Here is a 22,819-nt window from a genome sequence, read left to right on the forward strand (position 1 = left end):
AGACCCAGAACCGGGTTGATTCGTCTGAGGTGAGGCGAATGGGTGGAAAACCAGAACCTGACAGAACCTCTGACCTGGATTATAACCCAGACTCTGGCGTGAATTAAATGGGGCCCATTACGCAAAATTCACATTTGGCAAATTTTTCTAATTTGGATTTCTTAAAAACAAACAAACAAAAAACCAGTTTATTAAAAAAAAACCAACAACATCTAGCCATGATGCAGCAACAGATTATAAATATCTAGAGTTGTTTCTTCTGATTCTGGCTCTCAGTGTAAAAACCCATTAGTGCTGTGAGTCGGTACCAAGTCCTGCTAGGAAATAAAAACACAATCCGTCAGCAGAAAGAAGCATGAAATGCTCTGAAACTTCCTAACAATGTTTTCCTACCACACTTTGTTCTTCCACTCAACTTTATCTTAACTTTTTCCACTATAATAAATTGTCTTAATTTTGTTTTGTTTCTTTGTCTCTAATGTATATACAACGAAGTATTTGGGCCATACAAAGAAAAAAATAAAGCATTTTTATTTAACAAGGAAAATCCAATTTGGATTAAAAAATTATTTTGCAAGAAAATTTGTCAATAATTACGAGAAAAGTAATATTACAAGAATAAAACAAAAATACCAGAAAAATAGTCCTATTGTGACTTTGTGTTATTAATACTTTGCCTTAATGTGACCTTTTTCGTATTAGTTTTGACTTAATTCTTGTAATATTAATTATTCTAGTGATTTTATTTTTATTTTCTTAGCGTGGCCTTTGTAGATATTATGAAATTATTTTTTTTTATTAAAGTCATGGATCTATATGAGTTTTGGAAATGAGAAACGAAAATGAAACTTTTTCATTATATTCCAACTTATGGAGATTCTTAAGCAGCGGCTTTCTTTGTCCGGTCAAGTCTTCGTGGTTGTTTTGCCGAATGATTTCTCTATTATCACATCTTTAATTGGTCTAATCTCTACTTTTCTGATTAAAATAGTTCTGCTTCACTGAGACGCGCCTGTCCGGCTGGAGGCGGGACATAAAGGAAATGTCAGGATTTCATTGGTTCCCGCCACTGCGACAGGAAGTGACGAAGTACCTGCACGTTCATTTTGTAGCAGCGGATCAATGAGACGCGTTGGACTTCACACATGGCCGCCCATGTTTTTAATTTCATTCTTCCTCCGGCTGCTGTTCCATCAACAGGAAATCGATCATTTTGATCCCGTTTCCAGGCAGATCCGACACCAACAGACGGTTCTCCCGGCGGATCCGGATCCTCCCAGGGGAGGAGTTCACAAACTGAAGCCAAACACAGGAGATCTGGTATTGAATGTTGTCGATTTATTACTGAAAATAAAAGTTTCTTCCTAATAAAGACAGACGGGGAGAAAAAGACATGCAGGGACAATGGAGTAAACGAGGAACCACTGCTCCTCCGGGAACAGAAACTAGAAAAAACACCATAAAAACAAAAAGGTTTAACACTTTGAGCATCTTACTATGACAGAGTAGTAGGGCCTTCGGAAATCATGGAGAAAAAAAAGTACATTTCCAACAAAAAGAGCGAAAAATTGTTTTTAAAATCAAATCTGACATTTTTATTGTAAATTTACTTTTCTTGTTTCCGTCCTGCGATGGCTCTGCTACGCCGTCGTGTCTCACATTTAAACTCTGATCACTGAGCGTCAGTTGCATCAGCTGCGATGAGCTGCGTGGCGAACAGGATTAAAACACCTGCTGGGTTTTAGCAGCAAATACTGAACGTTTTAGTTTAGCAAAGAAAAATCAGAAACATTTGAACCGCGGCAAATTCACCGCAAAACACACCAACCAGTGTTTTATATTCCAACTGGGAGAAAAACAAAGACAGAAACATTTTTATAAAACCAAAAGGATCAGCGGCGCGCAGGCCTGGAAAAACAGGGAGCTTCCTACAAACGGCATCACATTCATATGAGAGGAGATCGGCCCGTCAGCGGCCGCCGGACTTCCGGCCGGCCCAGGAGCGGGAGCGGGAACGGGACCGGGACATGGAGCGGGACTTGGAGTGGGACGGGGCGTGGCGCGGCGGCGCCGGCTCCTCTGTGTAGTGGGAGGCGGCCGCCGGGTTCATGGCCTCCCGGGGCGACGCGGAGCGGGACCGGGACCTCCGCCTGGACTCCTTATGAGGCCGCTGTCGGTACCTGCAGGCACACAGACCAACCAGGCTCAAAAACATCCGACACTAATCTCAATATCTGAGTTTTTAGTGGGAATGTATTACTTTTTAAACATCTACAATGACAAAAAAGGAATAAATTTTGACTTTCAAAATTCAAAAATGTCTTGACTTTTGAAACTCAAATTTTGATGGTTTTTCTAAAAGAAATGAATATTAATCTCAAAATTTTCCCCTGTAACAGGTTTTCATAAAACCGACAGAAGCTCACCTGTCGTCTTCACGGCTTCTGCTTCTTCCTCTTCCGTACATCCGTCCGCGAGATCTTAAAAATAAAACAATGTCACTCTTTCACCCAGAATATTCAGGAATTTTCCTTGAAAGAGGGAAGAGACACAGTTTAAGTGGATATATTAATTTTAAAAATCAACATGTGAAATACGGCTTTTTATTCCTTTATTTAACGTTTGATCATTTGTGGCAGAGGAAACTCTTCTAACATCAGTAAAATGTATTTCTGAAAGGGGGATTATTTATTGATTAAATGATTAATAATTGGGTAGTTAAATGTACTTAAGATTTTTACAGAACTGATTTACAACCAAATATTTTTGATCAGAAATTTAAAATGTTTATGGGTTTTTACAGTTTTGACTTAACTCCTGCGCTGAATATTTTGTTCTTCCAGCAAACTGACTTTTTTGAGTGTAAACTCCAGTTAACGATTAATCGATTGCGAAATTTGATTATTGATTATTTGACTAATTGATTAATCACTTGTTTCAGCCCCATTAGATCAGATTAAACTTAAAAAAATTGATTTTTATCTGCTAATGACCAAAATGTTTATGACTTTATTCAAAGTCACAAGTTTATATTCCTGGGTCTTTCAGTCCAGATGATCTTAAATGTAAAATGTTTATTTTTGTGCAGTTTTGGCTTCATGAATCTGAGCAAATGTTTTCATGCTGCAGTCGTCCTGCTGCTGAGCTGAACTCGACTCACTCTCTGGGACTCTCGGACCGCCGCCGGCGCCGGTCGTACGACGGGCTGCGGGATCGGTATCTTTCGTAGCTGCGGCTGCGGGATCTCCTGCGCCAGCCGTCCCGTTCGTAGTCGTCGTAGCGAGAAGATCGGCCCGGGGAACGCCGCTCCTTCGACTTCATCTGGTTGGGAGCTGGAGAGGAAAACCAGGAAGTGTATAAAATAAAAACCAGTTCCCTAAAAGTGGGACAGAAAGGAAAGGCGGACTCTCACTCTTGCGGTCTCCCTGGGCGAACTGGATCTCGATCTGGCGGCCGCAGACCCACTTCCTGTCCAGGCTGTGCAGAGCATCTTCAGCGTCTCTCACATCCTCAAATATGCTGAGCAGTTAAGGTTTCAGTTTGTCGTTTTGGATTGAAAAACAAACAGGAACATTTCCAGATCTGCTGGTTGGTTTGGGAACGTTAGAGTCAGGATATGAAGGCAGCACAGAACATGAACTTTAACTGACCAGGTCAAAAACGATGACACAGATAAAAGGAAGAGGCAAAGTGAGAAAACAAACACTTGATTGGTTGGGTTTTTTTTTTGGGTTTTTTTTTGTAGAGATAAAAGATGAAGCAAGCGTTTCAGGATCAGGACAATAAATATATAAAAAATAAAACATTATCAGCAGATTGTTTTGACCAAAATTAAAAAGCATCAAACAGCTGATTTTTGGTGTCAGATTTACGGATTTGTTGTTTTTTTTGTTTTGTTGTTTTTTTGGGAGGATACAAAATAATTCGGACTTGTTACCTTTGGCCATGCTTGACTTTGATCTTGATCTTTACACTCTTTAACCGACTCCCAGAGAGACTTGGATTTCCTGCTTGCTCTTTCCTCTTAAACCTCTTTTCTTTTCCCGACATTTCCAAGCTTTGTCTTGGTTCCCTTTTCCTCTTCATGCTTTACTTTCTGTTCAACCTTTTCCCTCCCTCTGGGCTCTGTGTCTTTACAGCTACTCTACACGGGTCTTTGTAACTCTGTGGCTGCTTCCACAACCGGATGCTTTTACATTTTCTGAAGCAATAACAGAAAAATATCAATGTTAGATATTCAGTCAGAATATTTAGCAGAAATAAAATCAGAAAAACTCCAGAGAGCAGATGTTTCTGTGCAGAGAGAAGTGAGCGGTTAGCGTTGGGAAAGGATATTGAATGTATGCAAATCCTCTTGGCTGTCGTGTATAGAAGTCAAGTGGGATGTAGACATCTACTATCGGCCCATAGCGGCCAAACTCACGCCGCAAATCCTCAGGCCTGAACACCGCAAATACAAGCGTGACTCAGCTGATGGCTCATTCTGCTGCAGCATCATCTACAGAGCAGCTGCTCACTGCAGCTCTAAACTAGCTGGACATCACAGCTGCAGGTTAACACATTCACTTCTCCTCAAATTAACTGTTAGGAAGCGTCTAAAACAAGTTAAACAAACGTTTCAACATTTAAATCAATACAGAAAAACACTCTGCTGCTTAAGGTCAGACTTTGGTTTGGATGCAGGTGATGAGCTTTGCAAGGAGCTGGCTCGTCTGGAATGAAACACCTTCACTTCGCACCATAAACTCCAATTAATGGTGTTAAAAACCCCTGAAGCTGAACGGATTGTTGGGATTTTTAACAGTTTACTTCACTGTTTAATCAATAAAAGAGTATCAATAAGTTTGAAAATATGATTAAGTGCATTTTCTGTCACAAATCACACTTTATAAGATTGAATCCCAAAGAACCAAATGATGTTTTCCAAGAACAGCATGTTTTACGCCTGTCGCAACAAATTCTGCTGGATGAAAAACTGTCACAGAAATTAATGCAATAAATTATCATATTTCTTTAGACCATTTAGTGTAATGATCATTTCTTAATACTGAAAGTTCACTTTCTCAAAGATCAATAAACTTTATCTTCTAATGAACATTTAACACAAGATCTGAATAAATAAATAAAACAACAGAAACAACAAATAAAATAAATTATGAAGTTTATGGAAACAAAGCTATGCTTTATAAAAAGGTTTAGTTGAGACCAAAACACCAAACTGGAAACTTTTATCATAAAGTATTTTGTAGAAAGAAAAAAAACAATAAATCATGCAAATAGAAATTATTAGTTAGAATCACTTCAACCTAATATGTTTTTGATCATTTATGTAAAAATTTAGCAATAAAATAATCTGACTATTATGCTTCAGCATGAAAACAAAATGCAGGGATCTTTTGATTTTTGTTTTCATAACTGGAATCATGACAAACTGGAGGGATTGTATATCTACAAAAAAATTAAATATTGTGAATCCTTCATCTTATGATGCTCCGGTATTATTACACCTCTTACTAAAAGAATATAAAACATTATTATTACTATTAGTTCAACTGGACAGACTGATAACTGCCTGCTCCAGATGCCATCACTAGCTCCCCCTGGTGTTCATTTTAGACCTGAACGCTCCTTGCAAATCACCAAAACCACATAAATCAGTGAAACCAAACATTCCTGAGAAACAATCAGAAAATAAAAACATTTCAAGTTGAATTCTGAGCTGACCAGGTTACAGGACGTTTGATTTTCATTTTAAATTTAATTATTCATGAGTAGCTACTGCTAATCAACATGTAGCTTTAATTATAGTACTAATATTTTTCTCACAAAAAACATTTCAAAGGTAATTGACACGTTTAATTTTTTTAAAGAATATAGTAACTGATGGAGTTTCCACACAAAATCTGCCACCAGCTGCAACACTAAACTAGTCTGTACAGTTTTAGTGGGTTTAATTTCAAAATCCAGGTAAGAGAAATATTGATGTTTATCACAGAATTAAAAAAATGCCAATTTCAGTCATAATGTTTCATTTACTAGTTTAAACCAGAGGTGGGTTGTAACTAGTTACATTTACTTGAGTTAATATTTGAAAAGAAAAAACACTTTTAGAAGTAGTTTTATACATCATACCTTTGACTGGAATATTATTAATATAGTGTCCGCTGAATATAGAATAATAATTAAACCAGAAATGTATCTACATTTAGGTTAAAGTGAGACCTCTTGTTTCTATTTACTATCGGCTCAAACTGTTGGAGGTTTAGAAAATACAATACAATATATTATCACTGAAAATATATTACTCTTATAACATAAAACTACTGCTACAATAAATAATGTATTATTATTTATATAATAAAGTTTTATATAAATAAATGATTAGAAAGTGTTTTTTTCTGCTTAAAATGTGTTAATTTGCTATTATTTGAACCGTTTAGATAATTTTAGTCTTTAAAATAAAAGAATTTGCACATAAATGTATAATTGTTTGCATGGTGACATTATTTTAAAATATTAATTCTGGTGTTATGATCGGTTTTTACCAGACAGTTTTACTCCCACATTTCTTGAATGGGCGACTTTTTTTTACTTTCACTTTAGTAAAAAAAAAATATATATACATACATATATATCTTTAGGTAGTATTACCCTCAGTTAAGTGTAATATTTCGGTACTGCACTCACCTCTGGTTCTGACCCAAAGTGCTGCTAGTTTTAATGAGTCGTTTAAATAGTTCCAACAGATTCTAAGTTCAGAAACATTCACAAACCATTGTTCATCAGCTCATGTTAGCTTGTTAGCTTCACTTCAAATTAAAACTAGTTAAAACAACATAGGGGTGATTTTAAATACAGTAAGTCACAATCTAACAGCATGTAAAGTCTGAAAACAAAGTTGTTTTGCAGGCAAGTCCGCGCTAGTTTATTTTTAGTCCGTGAGCACGCGGCTATCTTTAGCTGCTAAGCTAACGTGCAGCTAACTGCCGCTAGCCCGGACCTGAATCAGCTCCTGAAAACTCACCTGGACTCATCAGAGATGTTCCGGACAAACAGAGACGTGTTCGGTGGCCTCATGTATCCGGAAATACACAGAAACACAATCAGCAGAAGGAAAAAGACCCAAATCTTATCCTAACCAAAACCAACCCAACGGAAAAACTACCAGTAGAGAGACTGCGCAGTTATAGAGCGCCGTTTACTTCTTCTTCTTTCACACAACCACAATCTGCACAGCGCCCCCACCGGTCTTTGATGATATAACCCCAAATTGGCCCTTTGTTATGAAGAACTGATCCTGCAAATGGCTTGAAACAACCTATCAAGTCTCCCGTTATCCCTCTTTCCCGTATTAGTATTTTCCCGTAAATTTTCCGTGTTATACAAATAACTGCCAGCCTTTTACTTACAGATCTTAAACGTCATAAAACTCAATAATTCAGATTAAAATTTCTGTTTGTAAGGAAAGGAACAGGAAGAAACCAACAGAACCAGAACCAGGCTGATTGAAGGCAGCCATTTTACATCAGTTAAAACCCTCAGGTATTGAATGAGAGTATTAACTAATTAACACCCTCAGGTATTAACTGGAGCCACACCAACACCAGAGAGAGTTAGACCAAGCTCTTGTGTTACACCACTACCGGTCTAATTACCAGACCAGTAATGGCCCAGATCAGCTAAACTGTTTCTGATTCTTCCCCTCCGTGGGCTGACACCATCGTGGTGGAGGGGTTTGAGTGTCCCAGAGATCCTAGGAGCCGTCAGAGGCTTCATGTCTCCAGTGCGGTCGGTCTGCTGGGAATCGGCTCCTAGTGGGGAATCGGACCAAGAGCAGCCCAGAGACCGACTAGAACTACAGACAGAAGCCAGGTTTGCCCAGTGTTTTATCAGCCTGGCGCACCTCCAGGCTTTACTTGTCCCCCACCAGGCTAAGCTTTGTTTGTTTCATTTTAAAGTAGTCGACTTGCAGCATTCACTCCACCTGACCAGCAGGGGGCGACATTGTTTCTTCCCTTGACTGGAAGAAACAATAATAAAACACACTTAATATTATAAAATATGACATAAATTATCCATTCATTGCAAGATGGATAATTTGTTAATGAATGGTCCCCAAGTCACCTGCTGGAGCATTTATTACTGAAAGATAATGAATGTAGAGTTTAGCAAACTGCACACAACACATCTATCTTTGTATATCTTTTATTCTGCAAGATTCCTGATCAAAATAAAGACTCGTGGCTTTAAATGAGATTATTCAGGTTATTTATGTGCTGATCAGACTCGTTTGCTTCTGCTGATGAAAGTGACAGATCCAGCTGTGATCGTCTGGAGAAAAACGGAAACAGAAGAAGAAAAAACATAACTTTATATAAGTAAGAACAATTAATCTCTGATTTATTTTCATGTTGGCTCCTCACATCGATCATTTCGTCCCCTTGGATTTCTCGGACAGATGTGAACTTTGACGTCTCACAGATCAGCTTCCCATCTTCTTCCCTGACGGTGCACTGCGTCGAAACGGGAATAAGGCATAAATAAACGGATCCGAAAGCTTTCTGCAAATACATTTCGGTCAGATCTGATGTATGCAACAGCGAATCAGGAAAAATGTAGAAACAAACAAAAAAGGAGTAAATTTCCACCAGAAAACAACTCAGAAATTTTCTAGGGAAAAAACTAAAAATTTCTGAGTGGAAAAAGTGGAAAATTTGCAAGAAAACTCAGACATTTTTTGGGGTTTAGAAATGATAAAGTTTAAATAGTTGAATATTTTTGAAACTCAGGAATGCCTAAGTTTTTTACGAAAAATTTCTGAGATTAATCTAAAATTGTTTCAGGTTTTCTTCAACCAATTTTTTCACTTTTCAAGATCAGAAATATTCTTGTTTCTTCTACAACATTTCTGAGATTACTCTAGAAAAGTTTTGGAGTTTTTTTCTTGCAAATGTTTGACTTTTAAACTCTTCTCTTTCTATTTCTCCTGTTTTGTCCGTGCAGGCGGAGGTTTGGCTCACCTTGACCTTCCTGCCGTCCAGGGCGCAGATTTCTGACTCCTTGCCGACGGTGAAGCAGTTGACGCGGCTGCAGAACGGAGTCTTTATGGTGCAGGTGAAGTCTCTGCCGTTCTGCTCGATCACCAGCTCTGGTTTCACATCTTTACGCATCTTCACCAGCAACTCTGGCGCCCCTGAAAAATGCGTTTAAGGACATGTAGGGGAAAAAGTGCATTTTAATCGTCTTCTTACCAATGACTTTGAGGAATTCTTCCAGGTTTTCCTCAGAATAAACCTTCCAGGTGCCGCTGAAGTCCATGTCTGCTGGTTGTGTTGTGCGTTCAGAGGTTATAGTCAAAGTAACATCAGCAGCGGGTTGCCAGGTTGGGGACTTTTGGCTCCCTGCTGTGTGTCAGTGGCGTTTCCTTTGAGGACAGAGCTTTCCAGCAGTCCAACATGCGTCATTATTGCACTTTTTACCAACGTTTTCCACACCGACATCTGAGTTTGTATGTTCTCCTCTATGGAGGACCAATCCTGCCAAACTTGGCAAAAATAGAAATAAATAAATGGCTTATTACAGTAATTACTGCACCAAATATTACATCAAAATAATTAAAAATGGAACTTTCCTAACTTATTTTCAACAGTATTAATTTTTTAGCAATAATGTTTAAATTTTGATTTTATTTTATTTTCTATTTCATTGCTTTGATTTTTTGATATTCTGCATTCAATAAGTTTTAATTTGATATCACATTTTTGAAAATTACTTTTTCCATTTTCTATATTTTCTAATTTTTTAAAATTAAACCTTATTTGATTTAATAAGAATAAATCTGTAAATTAATGGACAAAGGAGAAGGCAGGAGGGGAGAAAATGCAATAATGAAATATTAGAAAAATTATGTGAGTAAATAAATTATTAAATGAGAATACATAATGAAGTAAATCCTAACAATTTCTTTTTCTGCTAACAACCATCAACTTGGTGCATAATTTTATTGAAAACTAACAAGTATTAAACATACTAGGCTACAATTCTGCCTCAAAATGTTTTTCCATGGGTCTGGTGTAATATTCTAATTTTCAATATCATGTTTGAATTATCTGCAAGTGAAAAATCATAATTAACAAAAACAAAGTTTTAAATATCCATATGTGTTTCACTTAGTAATAAAGTTCTTGGAATAAATGGATGGTTTTTAATTCTTTCCTAAACTTCAACACCATAAACAACAAACTGAGCCAAATTAACAGTAAACTTATTTTATTATAGTTTTTCTTCATGTGACAGATGTCTACAACACAAAATATAAAAGCTTGTAACACAGGAGATGCAGGCAGACATTAAACGCTTTAAAGCTTAGTTAGGAGGAAGTTGATGAAACATCACATCCTGTTTGAATCTCCAAACCGGAGTTTTCCTTCAGCAGCTGGGATCCGACAAGCTATGTTTGAGTCCCTGAGGCAACATGATGAGTCAGGAGGTGATTAAAGGTCGTTCAGACGTTTGGTCACCTATACAATATTTATCTTTTAATTACATGAAAAAATATGTTGAGGTTTTTGTTCAGTCTATCCCATGATATTAAGACAAATGAAATGCAACTGAATAAGGCACAAGCTTGCTGTAAAACACATAATTAGTCGAACATGATCACTGAAGAATCGGCACAGCAGCCTTTGGTGTCCGAGGTGACGTGGTCAACTTAATTTATGCTGCTTTTATGCACAAAACCAGCAGAAAAGATAGACAGATACACATAGTTCAAGCTTTAAAATGCAACTGATTTACAGAGAAATAAACAGTTTGCTACCCAGGAGGAGCTGGACGTAGTTTGGTCCACATCCAGCCACCAGGGGGCGGAAGTGATGTAATCTCACCGTCAGGCAGTGACGTTTGCAGTGCAGTTTGGAAAGTTGCACCGTCAAAAATTAACAGCAATATTCTGAGTTATTTGACCATATCAGAAAAAATGGGGGTTCATTTTTCAAAGACTTATTTTCACCATGTCATTCATTAATTTACAAATATCAGATTCAAACAAGTTAGCAAGTTAGATATTTAGTTGGGAGCTAGATAGTTAGCTTGGAGTTAAATATTTAGCTCCGAACTAAATATTTACTAACTAGTTTTTGACAGTGTAACTTTACAAGCAGTATCTGAAGTCACCGAAGCATCTGACAGTCGGTTGGAGCAGCGGCTGTATGATCTGGAGTGATGAGCGCCCCCCTGTGGTCATTCTAGATGCTTCATCTCTGATCTGCGAGTCGACCAAACTGCATCCAGGTCAGGAATTTCTTCTTTGGATATTTATGGATTATATGCAGTAAATCCCTCCAAGATGGCTACAACACAAAATATAAAAGCTTGTAACACAGGAGATGCAGGCAGACATTAAACGCTTTAAAGCTTAGTTAGGAGGAAGTTGATGAAACATCACATCCTGTTTGAATCTCCAAACCGGAGTTTTCCTTCAGCAGCTGGGATCCGACAAGCTATGTTTGAGTCCCTGAGGCAACATGATGAGTCAGGAGGTGATTAAAGGTCGTTCAGACGTTTGGTCACCTATACAATATTTATCTTTTAATTACATGAAAAAATATGTTGAGGTTTTTGTTCAGTCTATCCCATGATATTAAGACAAATGAAATGCAACTGAATAAGGCACAAGCTTGCTGTAAAACACATAATTAGTCGAACATGATCACTGAAGAATCGGCACAGCAGCCTTTGGTGTCCGAGGTGACGTGGTCAACTTAATTTATGCTGCTTTTATGCACAAAACCAGCAGAAAAGATAGACAGATACACATAGTTCAAGCTTTAAAATGCAACTGATTTACAGAGAAATAAACAGTTTGCTACCCAGGAGGAGCTGGACGTAGTTTGGTCCACATCCAGCCACCAGGGGGCGGAAGTGATGTAATCTCACCGTCAGGCAGTGACGTTTGCAGTGCAGTTTGGAAAGTTGCACCGTCAAAAATTAACAGCAATATTCTGAGTTATTTGACCATATCAGAAAAAATGGGGGTTCATTTTTCAAAGACTTATTTTCACCATGTCATTCATTAATTTACAAATATCAGATTCAAACAAGTTAGCAAGTTAGATATTTAGTTGGGAGCTAGATAGTTAGCTTGGAGTTAAATATTTAGCTCCGAACTAAATATTTACTAACTAGTTTTTGACAGTGTAACTTTACAAGCAGTATCTGAAGTCACCGAAGCATCTGACAGTCGGTTGGAGCAGCGGCTGTATGATCTGGAGTGATGAGCGCCCCCCTGTGGTCATTCTAGATGCTTCATCTCTGATCTGCGAGTCGACCAAACTGCATCCAGGTCAGGAATTTCTTCTTTGGATATTTATGGATTATATGCAGTAAATCCCTCCAAGATGGCTTCCTCCATCCCTCCCTTCCTTCCTCCAGGTGTTTCCTTTTTGCTCTTTTATTAATCGTCGTTATAAAATTAACTGATGACTCATTCAGCTGTAAAACTGATCGATCAACTTGCTTCATTGATAATCTTTCCTTTGTGCTTCATAATACCCTGAAGAGTCCGTTCGGTGCTGAAAACACTGAAATGTTTCACCTCATATCACACATCAAACACAAACAGTCCAGAGAGGAAACCTTCATCATGACGAGCGGAAGCTGATTCCTTCCTCATCCTCATTGGGACCGGGGTCGCTCAGGCAGCGAGTCGGTTTCTGCCTCTCTGATTGGCCGTCGGCGCTCCGATTCGACTCGTCCAGCAGGGCGGCGCTGTCGGACGGCCTGGCACTCTCGTTCTCATCGTAGGTGTAGACTTTATGATCTTAAAAAAATTAAAACAATTAAAGAAAACAACAGATTATTTAATTTAATTTATTTTCAAGCATAAAAAAACATTAATGAAGGCCTGAAAGATGCATCGTATCCCAGCAATTTGTATTAAAATATTTAAATCACAAAAGTAAAAGAAAATATGAATTACAACTAAATAAGAAAATAAATCAGATCTTCAGAGAAATCTGCAGTAATTTCAGAAAATATTTTACATGGAATTCAAATTGAGTTCCTGGTTGTGATAATTTATTGGATCAGAACCGCAGTCGTGTTTTAAATGATGAAATATTTTAAACAGACAGTTTCTCATAAACAAACTAATTTTTCTATTAAAAAGTATTTTAAAAACTGTTTGTTTCACCAGATTTAGATGATCTGATCCAGAGCGCTCTCTGGTGGACAAACTTTGCAACAACGCCTCTGTTTTCAGAAGAGATTTAAAGTTGAACAATTTGTGTTGAAAGTTTAACTATTTAGTTTCTTAGAGAACATCAACCTGATGTTTAAAGTGATGCTGCAGGAATTAGGAAAGATTGTTGGAAAATTCTGGTCCACAAAGACGGAGACGGGAAAGTTATGAGGAGGGAAAAACTTTTTACTGAAACGAGGCAAAATAAATGTAGTAAAAAAAACAATAAGCAGAAAGAATTTTTATTTGTTTTGTAAAAAAAAAAGAATCTAATTCTTCCTTGGAAAATTCTATTTGTAAACAAACTTAGATGATTAAGTTTTTAATTAAAGCTTTTCACATGGGGATGCACTGATAGGAAAATCTGGGCAGATCACCGATATTTACCAATATTTTATATATTACACTATGGTTTCTATGTGACTATGTGACGAGAAAAAACCTGACTAGAAACAGAGGGCAACAAGATAAAAAATAAATATAGTTTGTTAATATCGGTCCAGGTTTATTTATCGGGCCGATACCGATGTTTGTGCCGATATATCGCACATCTCTATTTTTAACTTTAACGGTTATAAAATGTCAGTTAAAAAACCATTAGGAGCTTGAATGTTTCTGATTATCTGAATGAGTCCCGTTTCCATGGAAACCAACCTGGTTCGAACCAAACCTTCCGGACCGACGGCGTTTCCTGTCGCTTCGCCGGAACGGTGAGGTAGTGGCTCATCTGCAGGGGACAGAAAGCGTTACGGGCGGAGGTTCTGATGGACTGGTTCGGTACTGATGGAGTGGCCCGGTTCTGATGGTCTGATTCTGATTCAGAACCGGAACCGGAACTCACCCGCCGCTCCATCTCGACCCGCTGCCGCCGGAAGCGGACCTCGCTCATGTTGTCCTCAAACGGGTCCATGAAGAGGTCGTGTCTGTTGTAGGAGCGCAGCTGAGAGAGAGAGGGAGAAAAGCTGACTTCCTGTTGCAACAGGAAGTGAGAACCTTCATCGTCATCGCTCTTCCTCACCCTCTGCCGCGTGTTCTGCAGGTTGGCCCGAAGGATCCGGCGGATCTCGGCTTCGCGGGTCTTTGAGATCTTGGGGATCATTCGCTCTGGTCTCGGTTCTCTCTGCTGCTCCGCGTTTCTTTAAGGAAAGAGGAAATAAAAACTACAATTTAAAACTAAAATTAGAAATACTTTCTTCTCTCGTGAAAGGAGCAAATTAATCGCACTGATGTAAAATTAATATTTATACAAGTAGAAAAGATAAAAGCTCAGACTACATATGTCACATAGAAAGTAACTAACACAGAAAGTTCTCCTGGTGCTGGTTCTGTGGTTTTTTTTCAACTTTTCCTTTAACACAGAAGGTACACCTGGACCCATAGTTTGTTTTTTGGACTTTCCCTTTAACACAAAGTGCTTCTGAACCAGAACTCATTTATATTTGGGGACTTTTTAACACAGAAGGTACTCCTCATCCAAAGTTCTTTTGGACATTTCCTGTAAAATAGAAAGTACTCCTGGTCCTGATTCTGTGTTTTTTGTGTGCCTGGTTCTTCTCTAACCCCAGCTGCTCGCTCAGATTGAAGCTAAAATGGAGTTTTTCCTTCCCACTGTCGCCTCATGCTTGTCCGGTATGAAGGTTTGCTGACTAAACACTTTCTACAGCTCTGCATATTAATCTGGTGTAACTGGAATTAAACAGGAAGGCATGAAAAAAAATAAACGGTAATTGACCAGATAAAATGAATGTAAAGAGAGAGACTGACTGGTCGGCGGCGGCCATGACGGAGGGCAGCTTGGCGGCGCTCCCGCTCTCCACCAGCATCATGGCCTGCTTCATCTCCATTTTGTTGTAGAAGGAGATGAGCTGCGGCTCGCTGGAGCGCTCGCCTGCGATCAGCCACTTCTTCACGTACGTCTTATTGAAGCGATTCAGCCTGAAACAGAGAAATAAAACTTTCCTGAACCTGAAACTATAAATTCAGTTTTACGATTGGTGTTTATAAACTGAATTCAGCTCACTGTGATTTAAAGTGATTCAGGAAACGTTGCATTTAACTCAGCTAAAAGCACAAACATGATTTCTTTACCAATGTGGTGTCGCCTTTTTCTGCAGAAACAAACCAACAAACCACTTCCTGTGTTTTTCTTCCTCACAAAAACCTCAAAGTAAAACTGGCTGCATGCAGTCAGAAATCCAACTTTTCCATATTCAAACATACAGATATCAACATTTATCTGGTAATGAATCCAACAGGGAAGAAGAAAACAACATCTTACTGTTTTCCTGGAATATTCAGAGCTGAAAGAGGCCTAATAAAATAATTTTATTTAATTTAGAGAGCTTTCTGGTCCCACAGCATGATACTGCCATACTGAGCAGCTGATTTTGGTTTTCAATTCTTGTTAAAACTTGATTTTAATACCTTATTTGTTGATCAGACATTAACACACAGGAGACAGGATAAAGGTTTGAAATGTCCTACTTGTCCTTCCAGTGATGATGTCCGTAATGTCCACAGACGTCTTCGATTCCTGTAAGCAGGTGGTCCAGGAACTATTGACAAGATTTAAATTAAAATCCAGTTATTTCCACGTTGATTTGGTTCGTATCAACGGCTGAAAGTCCCACCTGAGTGTGAATCTCCTCGTTTATTGACGGTTTGCTCTCCTTCTTCTTCTTCACTGCCAGCAGCTCCACCAGAGGCCTGATGGTCATCCCCTGAGGACAGGAACCAGTACCAGTTTGAATTTACAGACAAGTTGCTCTGATCATCTTAAAAATAAAAACATTTGGGGTGCTGTGGTGGCGCCGGGTTAAGCACAACCCACATATAGAGGCCTTAGTCCTCGACGCGGCTGTCGCAGGTTCGATTCCCGGCCTGGCAACATTTGCCGCATGTCTTCCCCTTTTCTCATTACCCACCGTTTCCTGTGAATTAACTATCTAAATAAAGGCCACTGGAGCCAATAAAATCTTAAAAAACAAAAAATCGTTTAAATAGTATCACCTGCACAAAGACGGTGAAGAAGATAACTGTGATGATGGCGGTGAGGAACATGCCCCTCGTGTTTTTGCTGTCCCCATCTTCATGTATGAGGTATCCCAGAGAGAAGGCAATTGCACCTCGCAGGCCACCGTAGGCCACGATGAACTGGTCCTTTTTGGTCAGCTTCACAATACGAAATTTATTTATAATGAAGGTGAGGCCAACGACTCCTGAAACACACGGAAAGAAACTCAATCAGTTTTTACAGAAAAGAACGGAGAATAAAAGCAGAAAAATATTTAGTCAAAAAAATGTGGAATAGTAGATTATTAGATTTTATTTTTTATCTTCAAAATAACCATATAACTTTATTGTTATAAAAATCTCATTTGACTGGTTAGTAACATTGTTATTCATGAGCAGAAAATATCTAAAAACCAAACAGGTATTAGCTAAACTTAGTCAATATAACCTAGCTAAACTTAACTAGCTATGCAGCTTATTTAGATAAATAATATAGCTTATTTAGCTAGCTTAAATATATTGACTAAGTCATTATTTCAACAATCAATTAATCATGATTAAATTGATTAATCGTTTCAGCCCATTCAATCAGACGACACCAAAATGATTTCTACTTGCTGAAGCCCAGAATAATGAAAGTTTTATTACTTTTTTCAGTGTCTTTAGACTACCAGACCTTTAAACAAATTGAAAAAGTCTAGACCGTAACGTCATGTCATTATTTCAACAATCGATTAATCACGATTAATTTGATTAATCGTTTCAGCCCTCGTTGTTTAAACTGACCCAACACTCTGGAAAGGAGGGCGAAGATGAGGGTGAAGATCACAAAGATCCAGTTCCAGTTGTGAGGGCCTTCCACTGTGGAAACCCCGAGGAAGATGAAGATTAGCGTCTCGCTCACGCTGCTCCACATCTTCAGGAAGTATTTGATGGTGGTGTAGGACTTGTGGGAGATGTTGGCCTCCACATACGGCCGCATGACGACGCCACAGGCAATCAAACTGTTTGAGAGAAAGCAGGTGATGAAGTTCTCAAAAGCTTAACACCGACATGAAAGAATGCTTCAGCCTGACCGCTGGACCTCTGCTGCGGTATCTGACACCGAGCCGCCAGAAACAACAACTAAACCTGGACGAGACGGAAGATTTCCCTAAAATCCGGTTTCATCTTATTTCTCCACTTACGACATGATCCCAGACAGATGAAAGACCTCTGCGGAGAGGTACGCCATGTAGCTGTAGAGGAAGACGAAGAGCGGCTCGATGACGCGGGAGTGCGAGGTGAAGCGGGACGTGAAGGCACCCAGGACGCCGTAGATGACACCTGCCAGGATGCCGCCGAGCGAAACCACGAAGAAAGAGACCACGCCGAGGAAGGCGTCGCCAACGGTAACAGTTTCTGCGTGGGAAAACTCCTCAAACAGGTGATACAAAACCTGCAGGCAGAAACATCGCATGGTAGATGCTGCATCAAAATCTGTGCAAAGCTAAAAATAATACATCTGAAAATCAGAAAATTAGAGGTGAATCGATTAATCGTGATTAATCAGTTGTAGAAATAATTGTCAACTAATTTAGTCATCGATTAATCGTTAACTGGAGAATGCAAATTAAAAAAAAAAGACAATTTACCGAAAGAACAACACACCCAGAGCCGTAATTTCGCCAAAATTGTGCCAAAAATATAAAAATGTTTTATTTATGGCAAATAAAACCTTTGTCTACAAGTATGGTTAAGTAAATGTAGTTTACTCTAATTACTTTCAGACTCTGTTAAGCACCTTATTAATCAGTTAATTGAGAAATAAATTAACTAAATATTTAATGCTGAGTCAAGCAGAAAGGTCTGAGCTTTTCACATCTTAATGTCAAAGTGATTTTTTAAATTTCTCACGCTTGTGACAGTTGTGAGGTGTTCATCTTACCACCGTGACCGCATCGTTAAGCAGCGACTCTCCAAACACCAGGATGTGCAGCAGCTCGTTGATGTGGATTTCCTCGAACACGGCCAGAACCGCCACCGGGTCCACGGCCGAGATGATGGAGCCGAACAGCAGGCAGGACAGCAGGCTAACATGGGCGGCTGCGGCGGCCTCAATCTGGCACACGGCGAACATCATCCTGCCGATGAAGAAGGCGTTCCACAGGGTCCCCACCACCGCGAAGACCAGGATGGTGCCCATGTTCTCGGTGAAAGCCCGGATGGGCAGGAAGTAGCCGGCGTCGAGGATGATGGGCGGCAGCAGGTAGAGGAAGAAGAGCTTGGTGTCCATGACCGGCGCCTTCTCTTGGATCGCTTTGATGGCGCCGCCAACAAGCAGACCGACGAAGATCAGCAGGCAGCTCTCTGGAACGATGTGGGAAACTCTGGGAATGATGTGGAAACCTTTTGGAGAACAAAAATTGGATTCAGTTAATAAAGAAACTTGTTACTCTTTATAATCTCCAAAAGCTGAAGAAGAAAATCATCAAAACTATTATTCTGGGTTACAGCCAGTAGAAATTACTTTGGTAAAGTTTAGTCGGATTTAGCCGGGCTGAAACGATTAATCATGATTAATAGATTATTCAAATAATCGTGAACAAAATTAGCAATCAATTAATCATTAACTGGAGTACAAACTAAAAAAAAAAGACGTTTGCTGAAATAAAAGCAGATTCAGAGCAATTAATCCAAAACTGTAAAAACAATGTAAGCACACTGCATTAAAAAAAGTAAATATATTCCATCCAGAACTCCTCAAGCTGCAGTTTCAGCTTTACTTGGTTCAAATCCCATGAAGCACCTTTTGCTGTCCAATTATTAATCAGTTAATTAATAAAATTAACGGATCAACTCTACGCTGCATGTTCAGTCCAGCAGAACGCACTGAGCTCATCATGTTGATGTTATAAAGTGTTTTGAGCTGCAGATGCATCCTTTGCTACAAATGATGAAGAGTTTACTAAATAAATGCTGGAATTTTTATTTTCTATTTGATTTAGATCATTAGTATCGTTTAATGTATTTCTAATACTAATAAATCTGCAGAATGTGCCCATTTTAAAATCCGATTAATCGTCAGAATAAACGATTAATCTATAACTAAAATAATTGTTAGCTGCAGTCTTAGTTACTGGAGAACTAAAGTCTGGCAGGAAAAAGACTAAAAATAAACAGAGGGAATCTGGATGAACCCTCTGGAGATCCGCAGTGACTGGTCTGCAGCCGGATGAGAGGCGCTGACGTCAGGATGCCTCAGGAAATCACCCAGAGGAAATTACAGGCGTGGAGAAAAACCAACAGCCAAAACAACAACCAGTCTGACCGATTTAAACGCTCAAACTGCTCAAAACCTCAAGACGTCTTTTAAAAAAAACTTCCAACGGTTAATAAATATTTATAATGTTTTTTTAAAAACTCTTTTTATCGTTAATTTAAGTTTGACAGGGACAGCAACGCAGAGACAAACTGAACAGAGCAGCAGCATCACAGCTAGATGGGCTTTTAAACACAACATAATGTTGACAACATTCACACAATCATGCATATAAAACAATTATATTAAAAATGTAGTTAGTTATTATTATAAACGCAGATCTGCTAACCATTTCCTCCAGTTTCATACACCATCTTTAATTCTGGGATTTTGATTAAAATCAAAAATGGTAAAAACATTAAATGGAACCGTAGTTATTATTCCAGTTGAAGTATAATTTAAAAGCATCACATTTTACATTTATCTTATATAAACCTCAGCATGTCTTGTAAAAATAATCACACCAATTGAAATGTTCAACATAAAGAGGCCATAACAGTGAAGAGGAGGAAACATGCTGCATAGTTTTCATGTTTTAGAAATAAAACTCCTAGTAATGTGATTTAAATCCTCTTTTTTACACTCAGCCCGAAATAAAATACATTTCCACTAACTGCTTGTAAATGAACAAAGTCAGTCACAGAGACGACATTTTCAGCTGAAAGTATAAAACCATCTGCAGGTTTTAGTTCGTCGTCATGCAGAATCAGAAATGCGGCTGCAGCTGAAGGTCATGTGACTCAGGTCAGCGTAGCGACGCTCCTCCTCCTCACTCTGCACACCAACATGGTTGTTATCGGGCGCGCCTCAGGACAGGAAGTGGGTCCGACCCACAGAGACAACGGCTGCACAGACAGATAAACCACAGCTGACTGAGCATGCTCAGTAGGAGACTCGGCCTCACGGCACCTCCACCTGATCTAAGGAACAAATTCATTTCAACTTCTGCTCATTCAACCCAGAACTGCAGATTAGATCCCAACACACACACAGATCAGGGGTGTCCAATGTGTGGTCCGGGGGCCATTTGTGGCCCCTAACATGATTTTGTGTGGTCCCTGACCAGAAATCAAGAATTGTACAAATTTGGCCAACAAATTTAAATTCCAAAGCAGAATATTTGGAAAAAGTTTTTGGTGCTTAATGACACACTGTAAAAACACAAAATCTTATTTTATAAGTATTTTACAAGTATTTATAGTTTTTAGTGCAAATATCTTAGTACACTTGAAATGAGGCAGACTATTTTACTTAAAACAATACAATTTATCCTGCTATAAGTGGAATAATTTAGTACTTTCTCATCAATATTAAAATGACTGACTTAAAACAAGATCCTTATACATTTAGCAGGAAATTGTAAGTTAGTTTTGTCTTACTTCGACTGTACTAAGCTATTTGAACTAGAAACTACTAAAATACTTGGTAAAATTTTGTGTTTTTGCAGTGTATAAAGATTTAGTTTAAAAAGACAATTGTTGAGCATGTAAAACTAAAAAAGAGAAATATATATATATAAACAAATTTTTACATTTCTTATTTAATGATTTTTGTGGCCCACCGGCAGTTTAATTTACCAGTTTTGGCCACCAGGACAAAAGTCTGGACACCCCTGAAAAAGAGGAAGTGTATGAATACTTTGGGTTGCCAGATTTGGGACAATCCCTCCATTTAATTCACCTACACATCTGAACTGAAATCATTTTGATTTCACACTGAAGAAGCAAAACAGGAATATATAAAACCAGATTTTTACCAGTGTTTCCCACCAAATTTAAAAACAAACACCTGACGACAGTCACCATTAATCAAACGTGGCCTTATTTCAAGTGGACCAGGTATGGAGGAAGCAAAGGAGCCCAGACCATCACACCACCAACACCATGCGTCACTACAAGGATCTGGTTCGTAATTAAACTGGAAAGTTCTGCCACTTTCCACCAAGTAAATACAGTCAGAATATTCCAGATCTTACATGGTTTAATAAGATCACCGTTTCACAAATAATATTTTATGAGATATATAACAGACATTATAACGTTTTCTTGAAAACCAGAACCCTCCAAACCTGCACCACCTCACTTTGTTGAGCCTTGCTGGTCTTCTGGTTCTGGTTCTGCTCTGCATCCTCAAAACCAGAACCAAACATAGAGAAGCAGCATTCAGCTTCTATGCACCCCAAATCTGGAACAAACTTCCAGAAAACAGCAAAACTACGGAAACCCTGACTTCCTTCAGATCGAGGATAAGAACAAACCTGTTTAGAGCTGATTTTGATTAACCGGAATATTGATCAATATGTTTGATCAACTCTAATGGTTGCTACTGGTTTCACTGTGCGACGTTTTCATGGTGCAAAGCACTTTGGATAGAAATAACCTTTGACCTCTACCTGTTTTCGCAGTGTAAACAGAAGTTTCTTCCTGGTGAAGTGACCTTAGTTTTAATTGAATGTTTTCGTGACTCACCCAGCTTCATCAGCAGCGCCAGCAGGATCCACAGGGAAATCTCAAACGGCATCCGGACATAATCGTAGTTCAACTCGAGGACGGGGAAAGCCTTCTTGTGTTTCGTGGCGTTGGCTGCGTGACCCTGGTCCTGGTCGTGATGCTCCCGGTTCGGTTCTGGCCTGGTGTCGTTGCGTCCTGTGAGGACATCTCTGGTCCAGGAAGAACCGCAGAGGATCAGGACAATCAGGAGGACCGAGCCGAACCGAAGCGAAGCGGATCCTGGACCGAGCACGGCCATGTTCGGATGGATCCGGTTCCGATCAGCGGCTGGAAGGTGGCGCGCGCCACGTGGAGGCGCAGATGTTGCGCAGAAACTCTGCGGTCATGTTAAAACTGCGCACACCTGCAGAGGAGGACAGGGAGGCGACCGCAGGAAACAGGTCAGCTGCTCAGCATCAGGCACGCGCCGCGGTCACGCGCTGACTCCGCACATGCGCAGTCTGACGGCACCGGGGCGCTGTTTCCCCAAAGAAACTCCAGCCTGCTCTTCTTCTGTCTGCAACACGGAGCTGAAGCGACACCTGCTGGAGAGGAGGGCTCATGTCTCCCAATTAATGAAGCCTGAATATGGGATTTTTTATTTCAGTGAGGAGAACTCCTGATTAATAAAATGTTTTGATAGAAAAGGATTAAAATCTGATGGACAAATATTCAAAACTAAATTTTAAAAAGCTGAAAAAACCCAGTAAAGAATTAAGAAAAATAGATAATAGCAAGGAAAATGTTTTACTGACTATTTTTTGTCATTACATTGCA

At 39.1% G+C, this 22,819-nt stretch overlaps 3 protein-coding genes across 5 annotated transcripts; all 3 read right to left on the minus strand.

The window, feature by feature from the left end:
- Positions 1-1,316: 1,316 nt before the first annotated feature.
- Positions 1,317-7,211, minus strand: srsf10 (serine and arginine rich splicing factor 10). Of its 2 annotated transcripts, none has more exons than XM_023345265.1 (6): positions 7,025-7,211; positions 3,938-4,201; positions 3,413-3,519; positions 3,161-3,332; positions 2,427-2,480; positions 1,317-2,180 (listed from the first exon to the last, which is right to left on the minus strand). In XM_023345265.1, exons 2-6 carry the CDS (start codon positions 4,084-4,086, stop codon positions 1,970-1,972), a joined length of 693 nt encoding a protein of 230 aa, XP_023201033.1. In that variant the 5' UTR covers positions 4,087-4,201; positions 7,025-7,211; the 3' UTR covers positions 1,317-1,969. The 2 variants fall into 2 exon arrangements, with proteins under 2 accessions (XP_023201033.1, XP_023201032.1); XM_023345264.1 differs by lacking the exon at positions 3,938-4,201 and adding an exon at positions 4,336-4,440 and having other exon boundaries at positions 3,413-3,516.
- Positions 7,212-8,245: 1,034 nt separating this feature from the next.
- LOC102228693 (fatty acid-binding protein, liver-like) lies at positions 8,246-9,487 on the minus strand. Its single transcript, XM_005817280.2, has 4 exons — positions 9,252-9,487; positions 9,021-9,193; positions 8,424-8,513; positions 8,246-8,331 (listed from the first exon to the last, which is right to left on the minus strand). Exons 1-4 carry the CDS (start codon positions 9,316-9,318, stop codon positions 8,281-8,283), a joined length of 381 nt encoding a protein of 126 aa, XP_005817337.1. The 5' UTR covers positions 9,319-9,487; the 3' UTR covers positions 8,246-8,280.
- Positions 9,488-10,252: 765 nt separating this feature from the next.
- On the minus strand, positions 10,253-22,653 carry LOC102218019 (Na(+)/H(+) exchanger beta-like). 2 transcript variants are annotated; one of them, XM_023345276.1, is made up of 13 exons: positions 22,022-22,653; positions 18,180-18,640; positions 17,440-17,690; positions 17,039-17,256; positions 16,250-16,458; positions 15,871-15,960; positions 15,725-15,795; positions 15,005-15,175; positions 14,259-14,376; positions 14,082-14,180; positions 13,895-13,967; positions 12,637-12,820; positions 10,253-12,402 (listed from the first exon to the last, which is right to left on the minus strand). In XM_023345276.1, exons 1-12 carry the CDS (start codon positions 22,299-22,301, stop codon positions 12,642-12,644), a joined length of 2,220 nt encoding a protein of 739 aa, XP_023201044.1. In that variant the 5' UTR covers positions 22,302-22,653; the 3' UTR covers positions 10,253-12,402; positions 12,637-12,641. The 2 variants fall into 2 exon arrangements, with proteins under 2 accessions (XP_023201044.1, XP_005802920.1); XM_005802863.2 differs by having other exon boundaries at positions 10,253-12,820.
- Positions 22,654-22,819: the final 166 nt, after the last annotated feature.

Source organism: Xiphophorus maculatus, chromosome 13 (assembly GCF_002775205.1).
Source record: "Xiphophorus maculatus strain JP 163 A chromosome 13, X_maculatus-5.0-male, whole genome shotgun sequence".
Taxonomy (NCBI): Eukaryota; Metazoa; Chordata; class Actinopteri; order Cyprinodontiformes; family Poeciliidae; genus Xiphophorus; species Xiphophorus maculatus.